This window comes from Rhamphochromis longiceps, linkage group LG7, assembly GCF_057381845.1.
Source record: "Rhamphochromis longiceps isolate RC_006_pf linkage group LG7, R_longiceps_female_GT1.1, whole genome shotgun sequence".
NCBI classification, from domain to species: Eukaryota; Metazoa; Chordata; class Actinopteri; order Cichliformes; family Cichlidae; genus Rhamphochromis; species Rhamphochromis longiceps.
The window spans coordinates 26,774,129-26,799,631 of NC_140563.1; the positions used below are offsets into that span (position 1 = coordinate 26,774,129).

The following is a 25,503-nucleotide window of genomic DNA, read 5'->3' on the forward strand; positions in this document are numbered from 1 at the left end:
TCGATATAAACTAAAACTTTTTTCTTTTATGCTGCACATTGCTGTAATTATATAAATATAAATTCTAGTTTCACACAGGTTTTAGTAAGTTTATCATGTTTCAATATTTCAGTTTCCACATTGTTGCATATTACATTATTTGTTTTGTTTAGTGTTAGTGAAAAATTTGATGTGTTTGTTAATGCTAAAACCACATTAACTTGAAGATCGGTTAAAAAAAGATCTTACTTTATCTTACTGCAATGCAGAGTATATATGCATAATGCAAAATAATGTGGAGGCTTGCTTGACTGCACCACAGGGTACAGGGTAGGGCCTCACAGACAGGCTGTAGATTTGTCAAATCCAAATACAGAGTGTTTACAACAAGCTGCAAATCTCTGGTCACACCCCAAAACAGGAAGGCCGATTAGACTTTGCCCAGTTATGGAAAAAAAATATATTGGGAACCGATATTTTCAATCCATTCAAGTCTGGGCTCGGGCTTGGTTTTCTGTAGGTTGTGGCAACTTTACATGTTCTGGTTTGAATTCATGATTTGTTTTGTTCATTATTAGGTTTTTTCATTCATTTCATTTCTTTGACCCCTGCCTGTGGCCCTGTATCTGTCTGGCCTCTATGTGCCTTATCTCCGTGGTCCCAATTTAATTCAGCTTCATATGCCTTAGTTTGGGTCTCTATATTACTCACTTCCTTTTTTATTTTTTTAGTTCCTCATCTCGTGTGGTTTGTGTTTGGATTTGCTTCCCCTGTCTTGTTTTTCCTGACTTTGTTCAGCTGTGTTCCCTGGTGTTTTAATCTCCCTAATTACCTGGTGTGTATTTAAATATCCACTTTTCTATTCTTGTTGCAATTTTCCTCATGTTGTGTGCTTAGTGTGTTTTTTAGTTCCCCAGACATATTCCTGGATTATTTGTGTCTTTGTTTCCCCCCCCCCCAGTTTACAGCATTAAAGCTATCGTCTTTAGTTCATTTTCCTATCTCACAAGTCCTGCATTTGGGTCCACTACCTGCCTGTCGCACAGCAACATGTGATAGAAGTTTAATACCAGTATGGACCCAGTGGACTCGGCTTTGAGTGATTGGCAAGAGGCAGTTCCTTCTTTCCTGTAAAAAATGTTGTGGTAGGAGTTTAGGTTTGCCCTTGAGTGCAAGTCGCTTTATTTTGGAGCCTAGCTTGAGGGGGGCTCAAAGACACTGAGTCTCATCTTTGACTGCTCTTCCTGTACCCAACCCTTTACATAAGAGTGGGCAGGTTCAGTCTACCACCTGCCACTCACTCTCCAGCTTCTCTCTACCACTGCCGCCATAGTATTGCCTGCAAATGAAGGCCTCCTGTCAGCAGAGGAAGAATTTTTTTTGGCTGAGTACTGTGGCTTTACACCAGAGCAAGCGTTTTTCCAGTTTCTGGGACTGAGTGCTGGTCAGTACTTCCACTACGACAACTCCACATCGACAACACATTGCTGTCCTGCCTCAGCAATGCGTTGTGCCTGGGCTGAACTGGATTATCTTAACCTTCTAAGACCCGACCTCTTTCATGGCATGCGTTTTTAATTTCTCTTTGCTATTTGGGCTGATTGGGACCTGACGAATGTAAAAACAAAGAATTACCAGATTTTTTTTTTACCTGTTTTTTTTTTCTCAGAAAAATGAGATTCACATGTGAGGACATTCATTTTAAATTTTGATAGTTCTGTGTTTTCATAGTTTTTAATTGTTTTTTTGTACATAAATAAATAAATAAATAAATGAATAATACCACCACTTCCCATTGTTAGATAAAAGAAAAATGGTCAATGTTTTTCGGTAACAGTTAAAAGACAGGCAGTACAATGCTTGATGTTTTAGTCTGGTCCTGTTCTGTTTTGTTATGTGTGTGTGGTGGTGGTCGCCACATTGTTTTTGCCTTTCTGTAAAAGTCACTGCACAATAATTCACAACTATTTATAAAAGTACATAATGGAAAATATGGAGTGTGATGTACAAATTCCCAAATCACACTTTGTAAACATAAGTTTGCTAAAGTAAAGTATAAAATGGAACGTGCAATTATGTTGAAATATTTTACTGTTTACTCATTTGTTTTGTTTCCAAATCACTATCATTAATTACTGTTGAACTACTGAACACTATGGAAGAAAACTAAAGACATTTCTTCTCTGACATTTCTTTGACTGCTCTGTTCAAATCCTTTTTTGTCCTGTAGAGAAAGAGAAGGAGTGACAAGAAGTGACAGGTCTGCTGTCCTCTGCGCTTCACTTCATTTATCAGCACATGCAGAAGCGCTGTTAATAACAGGACATTTGCTCTCAGCAATCAGGTCACATTTGAAAAGCTGCTACTGTCAACGCTTTTATACTGTTTGAATGTCAGAACAGAATTCGGCTTATGCTGAAGCGAGGCTTCCAGCTGTCCACAGAGCTGCTCAGCATGTAATGATGGACTCTCCGCTCTCCACTTATCTGTCTTCTTCCTTTTCTTTTAACACTGTACAGGTTTTAGCAGGGGAATGAAGTTCATGTAGAGTACTGTGAAAGACTGGAGCCATCCCTCCTTTATTTTTATATTCCAAAAATAGGAAATGGGTCCACTGATTTATTGAAAGATGTGCAAACATACAATTAAATATAGCATATAAGGCAAAAACAGCGTTCATACAATTGTAACATGCTTGAAAGTCATTATTTGTTATGACCACCTTTATTCATCAGCACAGTCTGACGAATAAAGGTCTCAGTCTCTTAGAATTGTGTTTGTCTGCCCACGTATGCTTTTACTACCAGTGCAGCAAATGCATACACATGGACCACCTGAAGGCCCAGATGCATCTCTCACATCATCCAATAGGTCTTTCCTCTTTTTTACTGAATCCCCGTAGTTATGCTACAATAAGCCTAGGCTGATGGGTTTCTTCTTCAGTCATCTTTTTTCACTCATATGTTTACACATCACTCTGCATTTAATCATTAGTTATGATTAAATGCTTTTCAGCTTGTGTGTTAGAACTTCGCTCTCCTCCACGGCTGACAGACCAACAACAAGAGCAAGAGTGGCCCACAGACCATCTGACTGTGGAAGGTGTCGTGCGACGTTCCTGTACCAAAGACGTAACCTAACACCACTAACTGCATGTCTTTGGACTGTAGGAGGAAGCTGAAGTACCCATAGAGAACTCACCTATACACGGGAGAACACGCAAACTCCACACAGAAAACACCCCCAAAACTTTATTCTGTTCATCTGAACGTAGCGTCCCACATAGAAAAGCCCCAAACAGGTGGTGGAGAGAAAGAAAGTAGAAATAATGTGTGTGTGCGTGTGTGTGTGTGTAGATATCAGATGTAAGGGAATTAAGGGCAGGAGCATTAGAGGTAGATTCAAACTGTTGTACCATGATGTAGATAGGAAGAGATTAGGGGTATTCTTGAAGGAAGAGTATAGATTGCACATTAACTTATAATTAGATAATCAATATGATTTTGTTTATATATCATCATATATCTTTTATCAAATCTATATGTGCTTTTAAGCTGCAATCATTACAGAATATTTGACACTGGGATCATTTTTTATTGAAATACAAAGTTGTTTTTTTCCATTATTTTCATGTTATCAGTGATAAAACTAAGTAGAAACCAAAACAGTCAAATAATATATTTTATGTAGTCAAAATCATGTACCAGAGATTTTAGCCAAATAAGACTGATTTTTTTTCCTGTACATTTTCCTGATTCACTTTCTGTGGAAAGAATTCAATTAAAACACATAAAGCATTAAGAAAAAAATGAACAAAAAGCAACCACATTTAGCTGTGCTTTTTAGAATGTTATTTTCTGTTAAATTAATAACTTTATATTACATGTTTTATATTATATTATATCATAAACAGCATACAATTTGAGAGATTAATCTAAAAAAAGAAAGTAACCTGTTAATAAAGTACAACTGATAATTACATTTTCATTTAATGAGCTCAAATTCTACATATCAACAGATCTCACTGATAATAAAAAGACAGCAGCATTCTGGGGGGTGAGTGTAGAGACACAGGGGGCAGGCAGAGAGGGCAGACTAAGCAAAGCGCACACTGAAGTGAGTGGTGGCCTGAGGCCTTTTGGGGCCTTGTGAGCCATCAGAGCTTACTCACGCTAAACCAGGAATGAAGCAGCTTAACTTCAGCCAGGAAACACTGCCCTCTATTCTGTGTACCTCTCAGTAGGCAGCCTTCCCTCTATGTCCAGTCCAAAAATGCCAAAACATAAGATAAGATAAGATAAGATAAGATAAGATAACTCTTTATTGTCATTGCACAGTCATACATAGTACAGTAGTACAATGAAATTGAATAGAGGGGTCGGTTGTGTTTTGCTATTGCTTGTGTGACTTGCTTTGTCACACAAGCCCTTCCTAAATGGTTATAGTCATATTGTTGTAAGTTCCCTTTGTTTGTTTGTTTTTTGTTTTTGTTTTTAAAGTAGGCAAAATACAATACCAGCCAATTAATTAGGTATGTCGCACAAGCAGCAGTTTGGACCTTCGTTTGCTTTTCTTCAGACTTAATTCTTTCTACTATAGATTCAACAAAGTCCTGGTAACATTCCTAACCCGGAGATTTTGGTTCATATTAACATCACTAACTGGCTGCACATCCATGACGTAAATCTTCTGTTCGAACACAGCCCAAAGCTGGATCCAGATCTGGTGACTGATGCCACTTCAGTACAGTGAACTAATGATCATGCATCATCATGTATTATTCTGCTGAAAACATCCATCAAAAGATGGGTGCAATGTGGACGTGTCATGGTTCCAAAACTCATGGATGTGAATGACTTCAACTTTCCAAAAATAAGATACTTAAATACACTGGATTCTATATATACAGTATACATAGTCTTCTTTGGTAGTAGTAGGGTCATATACAGTGCCGCTAAGCCATTTTTTCCCAAAATAAATAAATAAACAAAAGGAGGATTCAAGATTGGCACATTCTCAAAGGAACAGCATTGCTAATATTTGTATTTAAATCATTCTGATATTTAAATGTATTAACCTTTCAATTAGATTGTAATGAATTTTAAGACAGAAATTATTTACAAAGACGTTACTCAATCGAAATTACATTTTTTAAAATATCATATTATTGCTTGGTTCTATTCTTATTATGCTCCACGTTGTTCGTGAATCATTCCTTCCATCAAAAAGGTCTTTCATTAGAAATCATCATGCTCTCTTGACAGGTTGATTGGCTTGCGTGTGTTTTCAGTTTACATGATCCAGAAGACTCATATCACTGTAGCAGCGATTTTACTTTCAGTGAGGCATGTTGACGCTTTTAGCTTCCCTGCATCGGTTGTGACTCAATCAATAAACTGATCTAAGGTCAGTTTTCTGTAAAATATTACTGACATGATTGGAGTAAAATTAATAATGAAACAGATCCAAAATCTAGTCTATATAATTTCACTCTGAACTACAGTCCAAAAACAGTCCAACTTTATTCTAACCTTATTTATTTTTTCCATACATGTTAAAAAAGATAAGTTGAATTACATTTGGTTTAATTAAATGGATTTTAAGATTTTACAGTGTGATGAGAAAAGGGGGTCCTAACAGGGTGGGGTGTAATGAGTTTTTGTCCAGAAAATGGTTAGAAAGTGATCTAAAGGAGCCTAATTGTAGGTGGTGAGCAGGTGAAATGGATTTTGTGTCCCAGCACATCTCAGCATGTCTCTGTGTCTGTCACATCAATATTCTACCAACCCTCAATTACACATCAGCTGTCAACTCCTCCTCCTGCCCACTCCCTCAACACACACAGACATATACACACCACTTCCCCCACCCACATAATCTCCCCTGCACTCTTGACTGTTACTGCTAGAGAGGAAAATAATTAGTGAAAAATTTAGACAATATGTGTCACTCCTTCTCATCTTCTTTTCTGTCAAATCTCAACTATTTGCCCCTCACCCCTCATTTTGAACTCCTATTTTTGAAAAATGCAAAGATGGACGGATGGATGAAAGATGATCATCACTCAGATCTCCTGTTAGATGTGACCTTTGCAGGCTGAGTGACCAAAGATATGAGAGTCATTACCAGTCGTTATCCCTTTGTGTGTCTGTCGCAGCCCTGCTGAGGGGAGAATAGCTCTGTCATTTAGGGTACTGGGTTCAACTGGAGGGTTAGGACCTCTATGTAGTCACAGGATAATTTTTTTCTGAGTCACAGCATGCTTGTGTGTGTGTGCACATGTGTCTGTGTTTTCTTTTATAGTTTTTTTATAACCATATTATCAGTGTTTTGACAATACTCAAGGTTGTTTGAGTGTGTACGTATTTACTTAATTTATTAAATCATAAACGTATATATTTGACATCGGAGTGCCATTTGGACTGAAGAAGTGTAGTTGGATCACAACAAAGAGAAGGAAGGTAGTCAGAACTTGTGGGATTGTACTCCAGAAGGCAATACTGCAGAAACTGACAGCTACATGGGAATCCCACAGCCAAATGGGAACCATGAAGAGGCCGCTAGGAAAGCCGCTACCACCAAATAGCTGCAGAGAGTGAGGCAAGTGCTGAATGGGAAGAACAAGATCCAGGCAATCAACACCTACGCCCTGCCAGTCGTCAGACACCCTGCTGGGATAATCAACTGCCCAACGGAGGAGGTACAAACCACTGACATCTAGACAAGGAAGCTTACCTTACCATGCATGGAGGGTTTCACCCCAAATCCAACACCCTGAGACTGTACGCTAAGAGGAAGGAAGGAGGCAGGGGAGTAGTGAGTGTAAGAACCACTGTCCAGGATGAAACAACAAAGATCCCCAAGTACATCAAGAAACGGGAAAATGGCCACAACTGATAGTGAACAGCTCAGGCAGCAGAAATCACAGAAAGAAGAGAAGCAAGAAAAAGAACCATCATGGATGAACAGGCTCGTGCATGGCATGCCCCGCTGGCGGATAGAAGTGGCGGATACCAAGAAATCCTACCAGTGGCTGGACAGAGCTGGACTGAAAGATAGCACAGAGGGACTTATCATGGCAGCACAGGCAAACGTTTTAAGCACAAGATCCATAGAGACACACCAGGAAAAATCCCAGTACAGGCTGTGAAAAGATGCTGCTGAATGACTCGAGCAGATCTCAGGAAAAACATGTGAAATCACTGTACAGAAGACCACAATCCTAGGAACAGCAAAGATAGTGCACAGGACCGTCAAGCTCCGAGGCCTCTGGTAGAAGGCCTGCGCTTAAAGGATAAAGACCGCCATGCAGGGAGAGTGCAAAATTATTAGATATGTGTAAGTAAGTATATGTATATACATTTTGTATAGGATTCAAAAATAGTTTACTAACGGCAGCAGAACGGACACATGCATATTGCAGTGGTTGGGTGTTGACAGCAGCAGGGATTCAGTGAAGTATAACACTCTAATGGGCGGAGCCAAACGTAAACAAACATGGGACAAGATCATTGGCCATACACTACGTTTTTCAACTGTATGCTTTCTTGTGAATACAGTCGAATCCTTAACCAAGTTACACTGTGGCAAAAGATATAGTTTTGAAAAACATGGTGAGCTCTAAACTGAAATTCAAGCAGGAGGCATGTTGCTGTTGACTGTGTGCAGCACGTAATTCTTCTGATCTAAAATATACTGCTTAAATAGTCTATTTAAGATGTTGTTTACCAGTGGCACCATAGCAACATCTTGTGATGGGACCACAAAAAAGGTCTGTTAGTTTCTGTGCTGTCTGATGCACTTGAAAAGAATTGGTTATGCTCAGCACCATCATGCCAGGGGTGTCAAACTCCAGGCCTCGAGGGCCGGTGTCCTGCAGGTTTTAGATATCACCCCAGGTCAAAACACCTGAATCAAATGATTAGTTCATTGCCAGGCCTCTGGAGAACTTCAAGACATGTTGAGGAGGTAATTTAGCCATTTCAATCAGCTGTGTTGGATCACATCTAAAACCTGCAGAACACCGGCCCTCGAGGCCTGGAGTTTGACATCTGTGACCTATGGTGATTTCCTTCTTGAGTTATAGCATTCACACAATCGTTAGAAAACCTCTGTCCTTGAGTTCAAGTTCGCAAGTTTCAAACTCATCCAAGATTTTTAGTATGCACCTAATGGTACCAATTTTTTAAAAAAAATCCTACATAATCTTGTTCTCGGGTTACTGTATTCACAAATTTGGTTGGCCATACCGCCCACCTCGCCACCAGGGATGGATGACAATCAGGTTTTTACAGCTGAAGGGTGAAAACGTTGCAGTGAAACAGCACAATTAAGTAAAATACAACTGTATACTGCACAATATTTCAGATGATCTTTCCATCTTGCATTTTTGGAATCCAAATACTGTTTAAGGCAATACATATATACATCACCACAACAAACAAACAAAACAAAAACCAGGGTTTTTTCTTTAATTGTTTATCTGTTTCATAACTAATTTGTGGTAGCATGAATGGCTGTGAGAGAGGTCATAATAACCAGGAAAAGCTGGCTATCAAGAACACAATGGAATTACATTTTCCATAGATTTTCAACTGTATGGAAATACAGTTAAAATTCAAAATCCATGCCCCCTTTCACATTTTCCAAAGCTATCCAGTGCTCCAGATTGAAGTCTTTGCTGGGTTGATTCTGGATCCCGGGACGCATGTTTGACACCCCTGCTGTTGGAGTAGGCATAGTTTTATCAAAGTCTACCCTGAAGAGAAAACTTTAAGAGAAAATATTTTCTCCACAAGGTAAGAACCAGTGATTTTTATTATCTCGTCTCTTTCCATCACTCACCCTGAACCTGCTCTTGTCAGAGGTCTCTTCCTATTAAAAGGGAGTTCTTTCTTCAAGATCTGCCTGCTCGGATTGTTGTGGTCCTTGCTATAATATTGTAGTATTGTATAATATTGTTTAGTGTCGATTTCTCCAATTACATTTGAGATACCAAAAACAGGGGATTCCAAAATAAAGGTTTGTGGATAATGCAATACATTTAAGAGCTGAGAGTCTCAGCTTTAAGACAGCTGTAAGCCAGTATTGGTGCACACTTGAAAGGAAAATGTCAATACTAATGATTATAAGAAAGGCTCAGAGTCAGAGTTGGAAATTATAAGAAAAAAGTATTAATATTACTGACATTTTTGAGCTTTTTCATTAGTTGACCACGTCACATACACACTGAGAGAACAGGTATCACAGCAGACAATTGCTCCTTTGTGCCGTCCTTCCTCAGTTTCCTTTTCACCTTCATCTTGCTGTTTCCTCTGTGGCTCCTCCTCCAGTTCCTCCTCAGTGACACTGAATACTCCTCCACAGCGACAGGAGTGTGTATATAGACCCTGATCTGAAAGAACACACTTTCAAAATTAGAGATGGAAGAAATTTACCAGCTGTAACCAAGTACATCTGGGACAGTACTCGTGAAAATATACAGACAGAGCATGAAATGGTAAATAAAAATTGAGAAAACAAAAATAGTGCTGAGCCTGAGTTCTTGTAATTTTTTAAAGTGGTATTAAGTAAGAGTCCTTTCTGTAGGTCATTCAAAGTTTTCATTTGGACATTTTTAGTCCACTTATTGTAGCTAATTATTTTCAGGGAACTTTGTTGTTGTTACAGTCGCTGACCTCTAGGGGCTCTCCCCATGTGAGAGAGCTTTTGCTCCTCCTATGCTCCAGGTCTGCCTCATAATCAGCAGCTGAGATGTTTTGCAGCTCGTCAGCCACTGTATCTCAAAATGCCGCGCCTTCTTTCCTTCCCTTTTCTCTGGGCTGTGAGCTGCAGTGGTTTGGGCAGCAGGTTGTAGCGGTGTCAATTTATGAAACTTGGTGTAACATTGGTTTTTAATATTTGTGAGTAAAGGTGTCCCTTTACAGAGACAATTGTGAACCACAGTGAAAGCATGTAGTTGTTTTCTGCCATTTTGTTTCAACCATTTTTCTCATGTTTTGTGGCAAGACGTGGAGCACAGTCATTGTATTTTGTTTTCTTATAGATAGAGTGGTCTTACTTTGTTTTTTAGCTAGACTGGGCTGTTCTGTTTGTCGTTTTGGCCTTGGAGACCCTGACACTAGGGGTGCAACAATACTCGTATCGATATTGAACCGTTCGATACAGTGCTTTCGGTTCGGTACGCATATGTATCGAACAATACAAAATTTTTAATTTATTTTATCAACTTTTCTTCTGACGATGCTGTCTGTGTTGAGCGCTCAGTGGATCTGCATTTGACTACTTTGCCTAGGCTGCACTGTCGAGTGCAGATCCACTGAGCGCAGCGCAAGCTAGCAAGACAGAAGCTAAGCTCATTGCAACATGGCAAATTGAACCTCCCCCACCCTCATTCAGATCTGGCGTTTGGAACTATTTTGGTCTTCATGTGACGTATGACCCTGAAGGTAAGCGCGTCATGGACTAAAGTAAAAAAGTATGTCGGATGTGCCACGCAATGCTCAATTACATTGGTGGGAACTAGTGTGTTAGCGCAGTTAGCTCGTTAACGTGTTGACACCGTCCAGCCCCACGCACGGGGCGATCCGCGGTAACTCGTTAACGGAGATTTACCACGTTATGGCGTTAACGTCATTTGAACAAGATTAACGCTGACAGCACTAGTGGGAACACAACGAATATGACTGCACATTTACTCCGACATCATCCTAGTGCAAAGACAAAAACAACAAGCACGCATGCTACAAACTTTATCCGAGTCATTTAGACAGCCGTTAGCACATGATTCTCCTTATGGGGACCTGATATGTTTAATATGCTGCTGAGAATATAGCCCAGAAGAAGCGGATAGTATAGCTTTTATTTTGGAAAGAGACATTTCTCTCTTTTCCAAAGATGAGTGATTTCTCGATCAGATATTTTTTTATTACTTTGTTTTTTCAGCAACATTACATTTAAAAACTGTACTTTTGAGTTAAAATATATATTTATAATTTTAATAAATGACAAATTAAAAAGGCATGAACATTTTTTTGTATCGAAAAAATATCAAACCGTGACACCAAAGTATTGAACCAAACCAAACTGTGAATTTTGTGTATCGTTGCACCCCTACCTGACACAGAGCTTCCCTGTGTTTTATTTGGGCCTAATTGGTTCGTTTGGAATTGTGAAATAAACAGTGTTTTAACGACGTCGACTTTGTGGCAGTTAATAATTACCCCCACCCCAGATAATACTTTGTTTTTAAGTGGGGTGTAACAGTTGTCATTTACCACTAATCTATGAATAAGTCAAAAAAAAAACCCCACCCAACTCAAGTGATGAGAACGCCTTGTGTCGATACAGACAACAAACAATTTAGCAAAAACTTAATTTTAAATTGCAGCTTTAGGCACTTTGTTACCAGCAGCTTGTAAAAAAAGAAAACAAAACATTATTTTCTTTCCAGTTTCTTTAGTAGAATCTAGTTAAAAAAGGCCAAAGATGACACAGTTTCACAGGCATAAGATAGTATTTTTGCACTATGGTGGTTCATAAAGGTAAACACACAATTTACTTTAAATGGACAGATTTTTGTATAGAGCATTTCTACGCTACATGAGCACTCAAAGAGCTTTACTTGCACCTGCCACTCTAAATATGGTTTCCGGGGGAATGTTTAGTGTACATAATGTGTCATTACCATCATCCCAGGTCATGTCATCCACATAGACTGTAGAATCTATTGGCCAATCCTGTTTCAGTGTCCATGCTGCAGAAGTGACAATGCATCATTATTAGTAGCTGCAGTTATAGAAAAAACAAGCAATATTATTTAACATTTGCTGTTAAAGTTATTGTGTCAGAGTCTGCTCTCAAAATGTAAATCAAAATGTACTAAAAATGTAAATCATTCTGAACTTTACAGTCTTTTTTCCTACTTAACCCCCAGAAAAGTTGTATTCATTCAGATAACATCTTATATAGGGTTTTTACAAGTCAAGTGCATTGGGATAGACGATAGTAAACACTACAATAGTGCAAATGACTGTAGGGTGGATAAATGAACTGAGTGACATACTGATAATGGAAGGATGGACAGACGGGTGAAAAGATAGATGTTCACACTTACTTTTTCTTTGTTTTTACAATTCACTGAGAAAACAGTCATTATCAAGTTATGCAGTTTGACAGTGATAATGACTCTGAACCATGCATAATTAGTGCTAAACTTTGATTAGCTTTTAATTAGCGTAATACTGTGTGAAGAATAATTGCTGCTATACTAGTCCGAATTTAAAATAGGATAAAGAATGAAGGAGAGACGAGTGCTTTCAGGAACATACGCATAAAACACACCAGAGGTAAACAAATATCTTATTTCTTACAGTTTTGAAACCATCTATGGATATTTTATTTTTAACAAACCTTTGCCACACAGTGACTGCAGATGGCAGTGAATCCATACTCACCACGTGAGTAAGTTAACACCTTGGCTAGGCTATAGCCAGACTGATACGACTTATTTTAAAATAAAATCACTTAAGTGAAAATTACGTCTAATCATGGGTTCCCTATTTGAGTAGCTTCCGGGGCCCAAAGCAGAGGTGGAGAACTTGATGGAGCTGTGTGGTGTGAGCTTGTGTGTGGCAGGTGAAAAGCTGCCCAGAGCTTCATCCACAGCGTCTTTATCCCGTCGTCCTTCTCTCACCCCAAATTGGTCGTGTTAGATGGCCGCCCCTCCCTGAGCCTGGTTCTGCTGGAGGTTTCTTCCTGTTAAAAGGGAGTTTTTCCTTCCCACTGCCTCTAAAGCGCTTGCTCATATGATTGTTGGGGTTTTCTCTGACTTTCTGTATTATTGTAGAGTCTTTCCCCCTACAATACAAAGTGCCTTGAGGTGACTGTTGTTGTGATTTGGCACAATATAAATAAAACTGAATTGAACTTGTCAAAAGGACAAAAACTATTATACATAAACATTCAGGCATCCCATAACGTTATGTGCATTGGGTCCTTGTGTCATAAACCCATTCAGTTTACCACTTGTATGATGTGCTTTCTGTCTAACATACACATTAACAGTCTGATGGATGCATCAGAGAGCAACTTGTCTAATTCCCAGGGATATTTGGATTGTAGGCTGGAGTAGCCACACACAGAAGCACCAACCTACTGATTAGGAGATGACCTGTTCTACGTCCTGAGCTACAGCCAACCCATAAATCCCAATGTCACTGGACACTTCATAACTAGGGCTGCCACAAACGATTATTTTGATAGTCGACTAGTCACCGATTATTTTTGCGATTAGTCGACTAATCAGATCATCATCCATTGGACGTAAAACGTACAGCTTATTGCACCAGCAGCATCTGCTCTTATATAACTATCATTAGCTTACAGCTGGTATGTTTAAGGTATGTGCTAACTAAAAATAAAGACAAGATGACAGTTTATTAAATTTTAATGAAATCTGCAGATTGTTTCGGTGGAGTTTAATAAACTCAGCCGTCTGCTCCTTGCTATCTAAAATATAACAGGACACCGGAGTATATTCTCGAGCATCTCACACTTATGATAATCAGCTGTCTGCTTGAAGTTTATTCAGCTGTGTAAAAACTATAACTTTGATCTCAGCCAAACTGATTTACTCAGGAACAAATAAAATACTGAAAAAAGCCAAACAATAACATTTTTAAGTCATCTAAGTGACTCATATATCATGTTTAACCTGAGTAGCGAAAGACGGCGGTGGGTTTGAAAACGATTTGCCGGGAGTCCGGTGTTCTCACGGCTCTAGTGAGCCTTGCCCCCGGCTAGCTATCGAGCTGGTGGGTAACAGACGTCTCAGAAAACGTCGGCGCGCTTTTGAAAATATTTGGTGTCTTGATAAACTGAGCAGATATTTGAAGTTTACACAGATAAATTCTTGCCTGAAAATATGTTAAACGTTTATTTTGTGACCCAGAAAGAATAATAAGAGTAACATTAAAACTAGCTAGCTGCTGCCATTGTTGGAAACTGAGCTGGTCACTTGCCCCTCCCTTCCTTCCCTCCCCATCTCCAGCTGCCTCCCTCTTCCCGCTCCACCACAACCACCCACACATGCAGGACCTTGGAGTAGGGGTATGTCACCAGGGTGCAGAGGAGACTCGGGCCACTTCGGAGGTGGGGTGCCCCCGGCCTCTCGGCCTGGGGCTCGGTCACTCAGGCACGGCTGGCTGCCGGCGGAGCTCACGGGCGCGTCACTGCAACTCCCCCTGGCTTCTGCTCCGTGGCTGCTGAGTGAGCCCTCATCTGGGACTCTCCTCAGCTCTTTCTGGGACAGTGGCGCGGCTGCCCCTCTGTTGGTCTTCCTTGGTCTCTTGTGTTCTGGGGGCCTCTGGATGTCTGGAGTTTTGATCTCCTCCATACCCGCTTCATGCCCTGGAGGACGGGGCTGTGGCCCCCCCACACCCTCTAGCAGATCATTACATGAAGGAACCTTTTAAAAAAAAAACCAAAAAAAAACAAGCGCGTCCATGCTCACAGGTGTACACACGGGTGATCACACCCACAAACTACACCCTTTTTGGCTCCTACCTCAAAGCACACTGTGTTCTGTTGATCTTATGTGCTGCACAATAATGTTTAATATTTAGTATTTACTGTCATATTCCCATATATCATTGTGATGTTGTTTATTCTATTACTCTTGTTCTCTTCTGCTTGTTTTCTTTTTTCTTTCTCAGCAGGTGATCCAGGTGATCGATAGATGCATTTTTTTTTTCTGCCCGTTCTGTTGGTTTTTGTTTTTTGCCCTTCTCCCCCGTCCCTCTTCTCAGCTGTTATTCTTTCCCTCTTTCTTTCTCCCCTTCTTTCCCCCAGTCAAGTCTGTCCCGTATTCAGTAAGTGAAAATAAAATGAACAATAAAAGGTGAATCAAATGGACCATTACGGCAAGGCTGGGATGGTCAATTTGGTAAAGTAAATCCGTTGGGCATCTTTCTTTGCCTTTAGACAACAATTCTGATGGCAAAAGAGCCAAACGGGACAGGCGCAAAATAAATTAAAAAAAGAAAAAAAAAAGAAAAAGGAAACTGAGCTGGGCCGCGCTATGAATTCTGGGATAGGTTGGGCCATGAAGTATGCACCCGACCCATCCTTCAAATCTGGGGAAATGAAGGGCGCATTTGTCGGAGTCTTTGAATTTGGACAGTCTTCATGGTGTCGCTGTAACGTAATCGGCCTACAAATGCGGCCACAGGACGATGCGGCCCCTGAATTTGGACACAGCTACGATACCGGACACAGCTTCTTCTTCTTCGTAGTTTAACGGCAGCTGGCATCCTTGTACATGCAGTGCTGCCATCTTCTGTTTCAGTCCGTTATTACACTCGGAAATCCTACTACTTATTCCTGCATCTTTTGGGATCTTACAAAGCTTCAAACGACGTGTCGATAATTTTGATAGTCGACGTAATCGTGACTAGTCGACTAATCGTGGCAGCCCTACTTCATACATCATTACTTTCAGAGCCAGCATATTTAAATGACAGTATTCATATTTGGTACTTGTGTATAAATATTGTATATTTTGAAGTACTGGTACTTTATTCCATCCATAATATTTGTCAAACATATGCAGCCTGCTGAAAGAGATTCCTTTTCTGCTCCAGGACTGAGGTTAGAGCAAATTTTGGTGGACTGTGCATTCACTGTACTCTGCTGCTGGTAAATAAACCCAGGTTATTAATAATGTCTGGTGAGCTGTAGCATTTCGCTGATATACTGCATTCATGTTGAACATTCAGGTTCAAATTTTAAAAAAGATGATTGAGTTCGGAAAGTTGGGGCGAAAACCAGGGAAAAAAGTCTGAATTTTCAAGATTAAAGTTTTACATTTCTTTAAAAAAAACAAAACAAAGCAAAAAAAACATAGGAAAACTGTGTTTTCCCATCAAACAACAACACGAGATGTAAAGAGAAGATATGCATTTTCACGTTTTTGTGCCAGTCTTGGTCAGTGAAAAATAAAACTACATCAACATAAGTAATACAAAACATTTTTTCCCGTCAAAGAAAACCATCACGAACCTTATCAGTAAATAAAGTAAATGAAGCACAATTTAAAGTCCCACCTCTTCTTTGCAAGTCATATTGTGTCCTAGTGGTTTGGTCACTAAGGACCCTCCATGCAGCGTCAACTTCTAGAAACTTCTTCACACCAGACTCTGCTTCGGAAGAACAATCCCCTCCAAGACGGTCTGGGTGGTACTGCAGATTTGTGCACACACAAACAAACGTATATTCAGACACCTCATCTTCTATGTATGAACTTATTGCAAATATTTGACATTTGGAGGGCTCAGAAGACCCAGACAGCTGTCCAAAAAAACAAAGGGATTGGCACTTACACAGTGCTTTTCTACTATGAGCACTAAAAGCACTTTTATTCCTGCCCAAGTGTCTTGTCTAACATTCACACACAGTCACACTCTCATGGATGCATTGGGTTATCTCTCCTGCAAGTTGAAAGATGATATGCAAACTGGAGGGGCTGCGAATCAAACTACCTTGTGATAGGTCAATGTCTGCTCTACCACCCGAGCTACAGCTTATTATTGATACTAGATACATCCATTAGAATGTATGTAACAGAGAAATACACAGAAATTAGTTAGACAGCACAGTCTCATCTGGGCACCTTTTGGCACCTAAGGCAGTCAAATGTGGGTCAGTTGGCTTAAAAGTCTTGGCCAACAATTTTCTAATAGCTTTACACACTTGTCGCTAATAGCTATCCTCCAGCTAAATATCTGTGCGCCATTTAACAAAACTGATGACAGCATTTTATTGCTAGCTTCTCTTCATGCAAACAAAATCCTTCCATGCACAAATGACAGTCATGGAGTTCCACATGTGCTGGGGCTGATCCCTTATCCACCTCCTCTTAAGATATGTCATTAGAAAAAAACTGCATATGCTTCCACTGCATTACTTATCAGGTGTAAATGCAGTGGTGAGAATGAATACAAACGCCACATTTAATACAATCTTATCATGATGACAATGCAATGATCAGATGCTTTCCAAATGGTATGAGGTGGTGGCTCAAAACAGGACGACCTTTCTGTTTTCAAACAAAAGGAACTGGCTGCTAGTAACAAAGTGTGTAAAGATAACATCTAAAGTGGATTTGTTCCCAAATTGTTTATGTATAGACATAACACTGGTTCATCACTGAGTTAAGAGCCTTTTTATGCTTAAAAAATACACAGGTAAGTTGCCTAAGCCAAAAAAAAAAAAAAAAAAATCTGGTCAGCTCCAGGGACTGAAATGAGGGAAAAGGCACACAATGTGGACAACAAAATGGAAATACATGAGGGTAGACCGCTTTTGCATGCATATAGGTAGTATGGGTCTATAGACAGATGGAACAAATAGAGAATGGATTTACCTGTAAGGCCAGCTGCTGGTACCTGTGTCTGAGCTGCTGAACCGAGTCTGAGGGGTTTGCTCCCAGGACAGCATACAGATCCTTCTCTATTGTTTGGTTCATTCTTGCGTAAGTGCGATGCTGACATCAGACAATTGCATTCACCATCATAAGGAGAGTCTTTTGCAAATATGTGAACTGTTTTTAGGACCTTTAGCAGTCAGCTCAGTAAAATGTGCTCACTTAGAAATGTCAAATCAAACCGCAACCTTTGAACGGGTTACAGTTATTCCACACTGCCGCAGGACGAACTGCAACAAAACGAGAGCTCTTCGTTTGAAATTATTAGTAATTACAGTGGGTAATCTCGGTTAACTTGCACAAACACAGTGTGGTACACACATGACAGGCAGTTATTCAGTGTGCACCTGCGGGCTCAGAGGTGTGCCGGGGTCAAGAAAGACGCGAGCTTCACGACAAAGTAACGCTTAGATAAGTTTAACAGACGAAATGTGGTCGACGAAGGCGCTTATGGTTTCACATTTTCTATATTTCCCAGAGACCTACATTTAAAGGACTGAACATACCTCTAACACACGAGACAACATAGCGTTCTACGCTGTTATGAGTCCCCTTAAAAACAGCCCGTGTATTTATGGTCCGCCTGCTTGAGTTCCGCTAGGAAAATGAAATACAGAACACTTCGAGTACCGTTTTGTACTCAGACTAGTGCACAACAGTGCTAGTGGCACCCATTAAAATAAAACTACTTTTGTACAAGATGTAATAAACATACGGAAGAGGATTGGGGCCACTGGGGGAAAAAGTGGGCACGTCTTTTTTTCATTTCCAGATGAAAAAAAAACCGTGCCCACCCAGTGGCTCTAATCCTTCTCCGTAGCAACGTATTTGGTTAACGAACTTTATCAGGAAATAAAATTTACATTTTATTTTATTTTTACATTAATAGAACAATAACGACGAAGAACATTTTAAAAACAAAAAGCACAAGATAAAATAAACAAACAAATTTACGCTCGCTCCTGATTTAGCACAACTTGAAATTAATAAACTTAGAATAATGGGTCCTACATCGTGTGCCAAAGCCCCTTACTCAATGACATCTGAAACTTACAAGATGAAAAACGTTTTAGTTATTTCTTTAATTTGTCAGTCCCCTGTACAACACAATCCTGTAGGCAGTGTGAGAGAGTGTCAAACACGTCTTTGTCTACAGATATGTCAACAAAAGGGAAAAGGCTCAGGTAAAAAAACTAATACCATAGTGTATGATTTGATACTGATGTGTATAGAAAGACTTTTTTTTATTATATTATATTGTGAAGTAGATAGATAATCTGGAAACCATCCCAGCTACCATAGGATGAGGATACCAACCAAATTCTGATTAACTTGGAGCATTTGGAAAATTTTCTTGGGAAAACAAGTGTGAACAACAGCTAATTCCCTTTATCCAGAGAACAACAGTAATTATTGCAGAACATGATTAGGGGCAAAATAAGGACAATATGGTTGCTATGTAAATAGAGAAAGTTGTTGAATAGTTGAACTCTGAAAATATCATGGAAGTGAAACAAGTGTTAGTGATTGTTTCAAACTGTGGTGCAAATAGATAAGATATTTTACTTTAAAGTATCGCAACAACCAATATAAAGTGTTGAATTCCATTGCCAAATGTCTGAGCAATCATCCAGCAAAGAGCAGCGCAGGACCACATGCTGGGAAATCTGTCCTGAAAATACAGACCAGAAGTGATCTGTTAATTGAAATGGGAACAGAAGTGATGAGGTGACATGATGACACCTTTATGATCTGATTTCCTGTCTGTCGCTCAGTCGTGGCTCTTAACGAGACCACAGAGGGAATGGGTGAAGAGGAGAGATCCTGGGTGAATGACATTGTTGTACAGTTAATTATGTCGTCATTTTGGGTGAATTAAGGCTCAATTAGTGAAGTGACAAAGTATTCATTGTCAAACTGTGGCTGCCATCGTCACTTTATTAAATACCAAGGTCTGTACAGCCTCCTGTAGTGTCATCCAGCTGTCCTGAAATACGTCGTGTCTTTGTGAACCTTTTGGTCACACTTTGGTCAAAGGTGTTGATAAAATTCTGCTCTTAGTGGAAGTTTTTGTATGAGACTTTGTTATTATGGAAAAATGAAAAATATTCTAACATGTATAAGCAGGCTGTGTATAATATTAGTCAGATGAAGCTGTTCAAAATAGAACAATTTTTTATATTCCCACCTATCATATAACACATTTTATACACAAAAAGATGAGTAGTGCATTATTATAGTGCATTTCAATGCACTATAATAATGCACTACTCATCTGCAAAGTCACCCGAGTCCAGATACAGGCCATATATGGCCTGTATCTGGACTCGGATACTCACCTATCACCTACCTGCCTGCCCTCCTGGAGTCCTTTGCTCTCTGGACTCAGTAACAGAAGTGGTTGGTTTTTCTGGCCCAAACACCCACAAAGCTTGCCTAGCTGCCTCCTCCTGAAATTTTCCCTCCTCAACTCACAAGTACACAATCCTCATATCTACAACATTCATGGATCTCTGGAAGCTTGGAATTAACTCTGCTCTCCTCTAACATAGTGCTATCCCTCCCATATACAGGTAACAATACCAGCAATGAAATTCTTAGGCCCCTCAATATTGTACAGAGAAGAGTAAAACTGCACATAAGTAACACTAAATAAAAATAAGATAAACTATATAAATAAAGGAAATATATCCTCCTCGATATTTCAGCAGCTCAGTTGGTTGATGGTTTGTGGGTAGAAACTGTCCCTGAAGAGTGTATGGCTGGGGTGGCTGGGATCAGACAGGGTCCTCTGGGCCTTCCTCCTACAGCGCTGTTTGTAAAGGTCTGGATGGCTGGCAGTTCAGACCTGGTGAGTCGTTGTGCTGATTTGACCACCCTCCATAGAGCTTTGTGGTCCAGAGCATTACAACTTCCTACCAGGTCATGATGTAGTCAGAAGGAATACTCTTGATGGTGCATCGACAGAAGTTGGCGAGTATTCTGCGGTCCATGCCAACCTCCTTAGCTGCCACAGAAGGAAGAACCGCTGTCTCGTTTCTTTTGTGATCACATTTGTGATGTCGGCAGCTCAGATCCTCACTTATGTTAATAACCAGCAACCTGAAGTATCTGACTCTCTCCACCTCTGTCCCCTCCATGTAAATGGGAGTATGCCCTGCAGTCTCCTGTAGTCCACAGGGAGCTCTTTGGTCTTTCTGACATCCAGACACCGTGATGTCAAGTCTCTCATCTCTGTTCTGTAAGTGGGCGTCGTGCTTCCTGCCAGTCGAAAACATCATACAGCTCATTCAGTGCCTTCATGGCTTTGCCATGGAGGGGAATATAAACAGTGGAACAGAACACAGTTTTAAACTCTCTAGGCAGATAAAATGGTCTGCATCTGATCATGAGGTGTTCAAGATTAGGAGAGCACCCTGATAAAACTGTTTGTACATCCACACACCACCACTTCTTAGTCATTATGCATACACCACCTCCCCTGCACTTACCAGAGACCTTTGTCCAGTCCTGGTGGTTAATGGAAAGACCCACAAGGACAATAGCTGAGTCAGGAACTGAGGAATCAAGCCACGTCTCCGTAAAAATAAAGAAATTACAGTCTTTAACAATCCCAGTGCAAAGTCACCCTGGCCCACAGTTCATCCAGTTTGTTTTCCAAAGTTTGGACGTTAGCAAGAAGAATGCTGGTAATTGGGGAATGGTGTTGTCATTCTCTGGCTCATTTCCCCTTTTCCTCCAGGGTAGTTTCCACTCTGGTAAGGTAAGGCACCTCCATTCATTAAAAAGTATGTTGGTGCGGTCCCAGATTGTGAATGCTGTCAAATGTCTAAAAAGAGTTTGTCTGTCATAGATTATCAGTGCACTGCATGTTACAAAAAAACCTAGAAAATAGTGTTAAAAACACACAAAACATGCAAAATTGAGGTGGATGCCGAGCAACAGCAGCCATCCTCACTGCCGCAATCTTCTTTAGATCCCGAAGTGTAACAACATTTGGGAGAAATTTTAAAGTTTAAGAATTTCTTTAACATGGAAACAATATTTTGCATTTAAAAAAAGTTGATTTGTATATTTTTTAAAAATGCCATACTGCCACATAGATAGTCAGCATGTGGGTACTGTTGGAATTAAATAATTCCATTAGTCAGTGATACAGCAGCGACAGCAGGATTCTCAAAAACATCTTAATCTTTGCCACACATAAATATCCAGCTTCCAGTAGATGTTTTAGACAGAAATATTTTATTTGTTTCCCAGGCTGTCACAAATCTTTTTTTTTACTAAAAAATAAATCAGCTCAGTGTTATTCAGGTTTCTCATTAAAGCATTACCAGCTATAACTATATGGGATTTATTTCAAACTTGTTCTTATTTAACTGTCTACTGTCTTGTAAAATGCACTGTATTTCAGCAAGAAAGGCAACTAAATGTAATAAACGTCAAGACAATGAGAGAAATTAAGTCTGGAGGGTTGTGACATAGATGATATTCTAGATATGTTAAGTTTTATGTGAGTCATGGTTTACAGAACGATAGGAAGAAGACCCAGTTTCATGGAATATCTCTGTTTGTTTGGAATGAATTGTATAAACGGAGGAATAAGAATAAAAATACACGTGGGTGTGTCCTGGCTAGCACTCTCAGTCATAGCGCAGCTGTTCATTAGAAAAGTGTGAGTTTTTCTAATGAACAACACAGATGATTATAGCAGCCATCTCTGGCTCATTAAAGATGGAAAAGAACAGCCAGGCAAATATACCTGTCTACCTGTTTGTGATCATGAAGCTGTTGTTAATTATAAAAGACAATAAAAACATGATAAACAAGCAGAATAATGCAAGCAGCTACAACATGTCAGTCAGAATCACTGACCCGTATGCCAGATTCTTCTTCTGCAGCCAGTCTAGCTCTATATAGAAGAACTGAGTGATACACACACCCAGCAAATAGAGAACAGCTGTTCATTAGAAAGGTGTTAACTAAAATAATAATCAACACAAAAAATAACAACTACATAAACAGCCATCTCATTACCAGAATCCACTTCTGCCTGTTATTGTCTCTAACATTCAAATGCCTGCATCCAAAATAAAATGTTAGTGAGTTGGTCGATCCACCACTTCTACAACTAAAGTTTTTTATGGAAGCAGAGGAAATAGATGAATGAATGAATGAATAGAGGAGTTAGGGTCCAACAGGGTGCATTTTTTTGGTTTTTGATCTTGGCAGTATTTGTGTGTATGCACATGTGTGTAATTACTTCTATCTTTAGACACAATAGTGTGAAAAGTTTTGAATTAATTCTGATAAAACTTTGTAGGGGTGTAGAGTGGGGTCATGTTAACAATCTGTTCAAATTTGAGTTACATCCATGAAGGTCGTCAAGATCAACTTAATGATTGGCTGATAATTGACAGAAGGCTTAGAAACTACAACTCTTGCAAACATGCTGTGCATTTTTAAGATATATTGTCACGGCCTGGAGGTTCAGCTGGTCGCTGATCAGCTGTTTCTCTCTATCTCTCTAGTTCGCTCGCTCGCTCTCTCTCTCGCTCTCTCGCCAGGGCAGAACTCATTATGGGTTCACGCCCTTGGCCCACGCCCTCGGAGGAGGAAACACCTCTGCCTCATCAGTGTGGATGGCATTTAAGCCAGGAAGCAACGGCTGTTCTTCGCTGGATCGTTGTGAGAATCGCCCTCTGGACTGTTTTCCCTGGTGTTCCCTGAGTGACGAGTGTTCGAGTGGATTCGTGTTTGGATTGTTTGGAGAGAGACAAGAGTGTTCACCTGGATTTCCCCCGCAGCCCTGCCCCTCTCACCTTTGTAGATAGCACTGCCCCGCACCTTTTGTATATACACTCATTGGACATTGTTCATTAATAAATTCCCTTGTGTGCATCAATCCCCGGAGTCCAGTGTGTGAGTCCACCTTGTACACCGTGACATATATAGAAAGTACCATGTAATATTTGACCTCTGACCTCTCCATCAAGGTCGATAAATTGATTTGAAGGTCAAAGTGATAATAATGCTCTATAGAGCTATTTAAAACTATGTTTCGGCCATTGTTTGTGTTGACAACATGTAGGCATATAGATTTAAAGATCTCTACCTACTTACAAGGACAACTATTCCTCAATGAATTTAACGTGAACTGAGTCACCTACACCTGCCTCACACAGCCCACCGTATACACTGTGCCTCAAACTCAACCACACATACGCTCTAAATACAATCAACTGCAAACTACTAGTGCATAAAAACACACTGAAGTGGAAAAAGACATCTCATCCTCACTTCAGCTGTGTGACATACACACAGATATGGTCACAGTCTGCTCAGCACCTGCTTCCCTCTCGTGGCCTGGTGGCACACTCAGTTATGTGTGTGTGTGTGCGTGTGTGTCAGTGCTTGTGTGTGATTGATGATGGGTTGCATCTTGCTGTGCTCTGAAGCACTTCGTTGATTTAAACTGCTGAACCAGCAAGATCCTCTGTGTGTGTGTGTGTGTGTGTGTGTGTGTGTGTGTGTGTGTGTGTGTGTGTGTGTGTGTGTGTGTGTGTGTGTGTGTGAGAGAGAGAGACATAGTGAATCTAAGCCAAAGAAACACAGCTGGTTAACAGAAGTTTCCCGGCAGATGTTTCCTAAATAAAGCTTGGTGTAATTCAAAAGCCATCCAGTCAGCCAATCTTTTAGCAGGTTCTGACACATTTTCAGGCCACAGTACATGTTTTAAATAGTACCGCACAGTTTAGTTAAGCTGTAACTAAATTTGTATCAGTATCAAATCTAATTAAACATTAAAGGATAATTTTGCTACATTTCATTCTACAAAGCCAATTATCAAGACCATCACAGATTGCTCCTGTAGCTGCTCTGTCACACCTCTATCACAGCTGCTTTGATCACACAACCAGGGATTGTTCGGCCTAGATGAGCAGGTATACACAGAAACTATGCTTTTTTTACATGCAAACCTGTGCTACTATGATACAAAGAGCATATTCCGACCTTTCCCCATTAAAATTCAACACACTACACTACAAAACCAACAACACTGTCTTCAGGTCAGCTGACATAGACTACTACACAAGAGTGAAAGTTGACTTGAAGAGAGGGAAAAGGGTCCTAAAAGAACAAGACTGATGGATTGGGCTACAGCAATAAACTGCTGAACCAGCAAGATCCTCTGTGTGTGTGTGCAGCACCAACAACGCTGTAAAAAGTGACATGGAGGAACCAAATAATTTATTTGCATGATTTGAAGCTAATGAAGTCACTTGCTCCAGTATGTGACATGTGTGCTAAGCTTAGTCAATCCTAGGAAGGCAGCTGGACCCAACAGAGTTCCAAGTAAAGTACTCCAAGCATGTGCTTACTAGCTTCTTCACAAAAACCTTCAACATCTTCCTGCCACTAGTCACTGTACCATTGTACCTTAAGTCATCCACCCCTGCAACCACTGCTCCAAAAAAAACCAATGCATCTGAACAATTGTAAAGCCATTGCACTTACACCGGTGATCACGAAGTGCTTTGAGAAACTGGTCTTGCATTACAACTACATTAAAACTACCTTGCCTCCCACATTTGACTCACATCAGTTTGTTTACAGGTAACAGATACACAGAAAATGCCATTGCTATAGCAATTCACATGATACTAAATCACATAGAACACAGGGGGAGCTCTGAGAGGATGCTTTCAGTACTGCAGTCCCATACATCCTAATCGGCTGACTACAAGACATAGGCCTCTCCATGTCCATTTACATTTGCCTGATTAAAGACTTTCTCAGGAGCTGTCCACAGAAAGTCAAAATAGAACCTCATGTCGTCGTCCTTGGTCTTTGAACCAGCATACTGAGTTTTGGGATGTTTTGTGTTTGTGTGAGCTCCCCTCACAGCTTTGGGGTTTGCCAGTCCTTAGTGGGAGAGGAGAGGTCAAGTTGAGCTGAGTAGGACCCAAATGCAGGACTTGGAAGGTGTAAAAATCAAAAAATGCTTTATTGCTAAACTTAAACAAAAATACAAAGATAAG

The 25,503-nt window shown here is 40.1% G+C and overlaps 1 protein-coding gene across 1 annotated transcript; it reads right to left on the bottom strand.

The window, feature by feature from the left end:
* Positions 1–4,277: 4,277 nt before the first annotated feature.
* dnajc24 (DnaJ (Hsp40) homolog, subfamily C, member 24) lies at positions 4,278–18,056 on the bottom strand. Its single transcript, XM_085413112.1, has 5 exons — positions 17,402–18,056; positions 16,083–16,218; positions 11,666–11,734; positions 9,167–9,373; positions 4,278–8,702 (listed from the first exon to the last, which is right to left on the bottom strand). The coding sequence occupies exons 1-5, from the start codon at positions 17,501–17,503 to the stop codon at positions 8,590–8,592; spliced, it is 627 nt and encodes a 208-aa protein (XP_085269238.1). The 5' UTR covers positions 17,504–18,056; the 3' UTR covers positions 4,278–8,589.
* Positions 18,057–25,503: the final 7,447 nt, after the last annotated feature.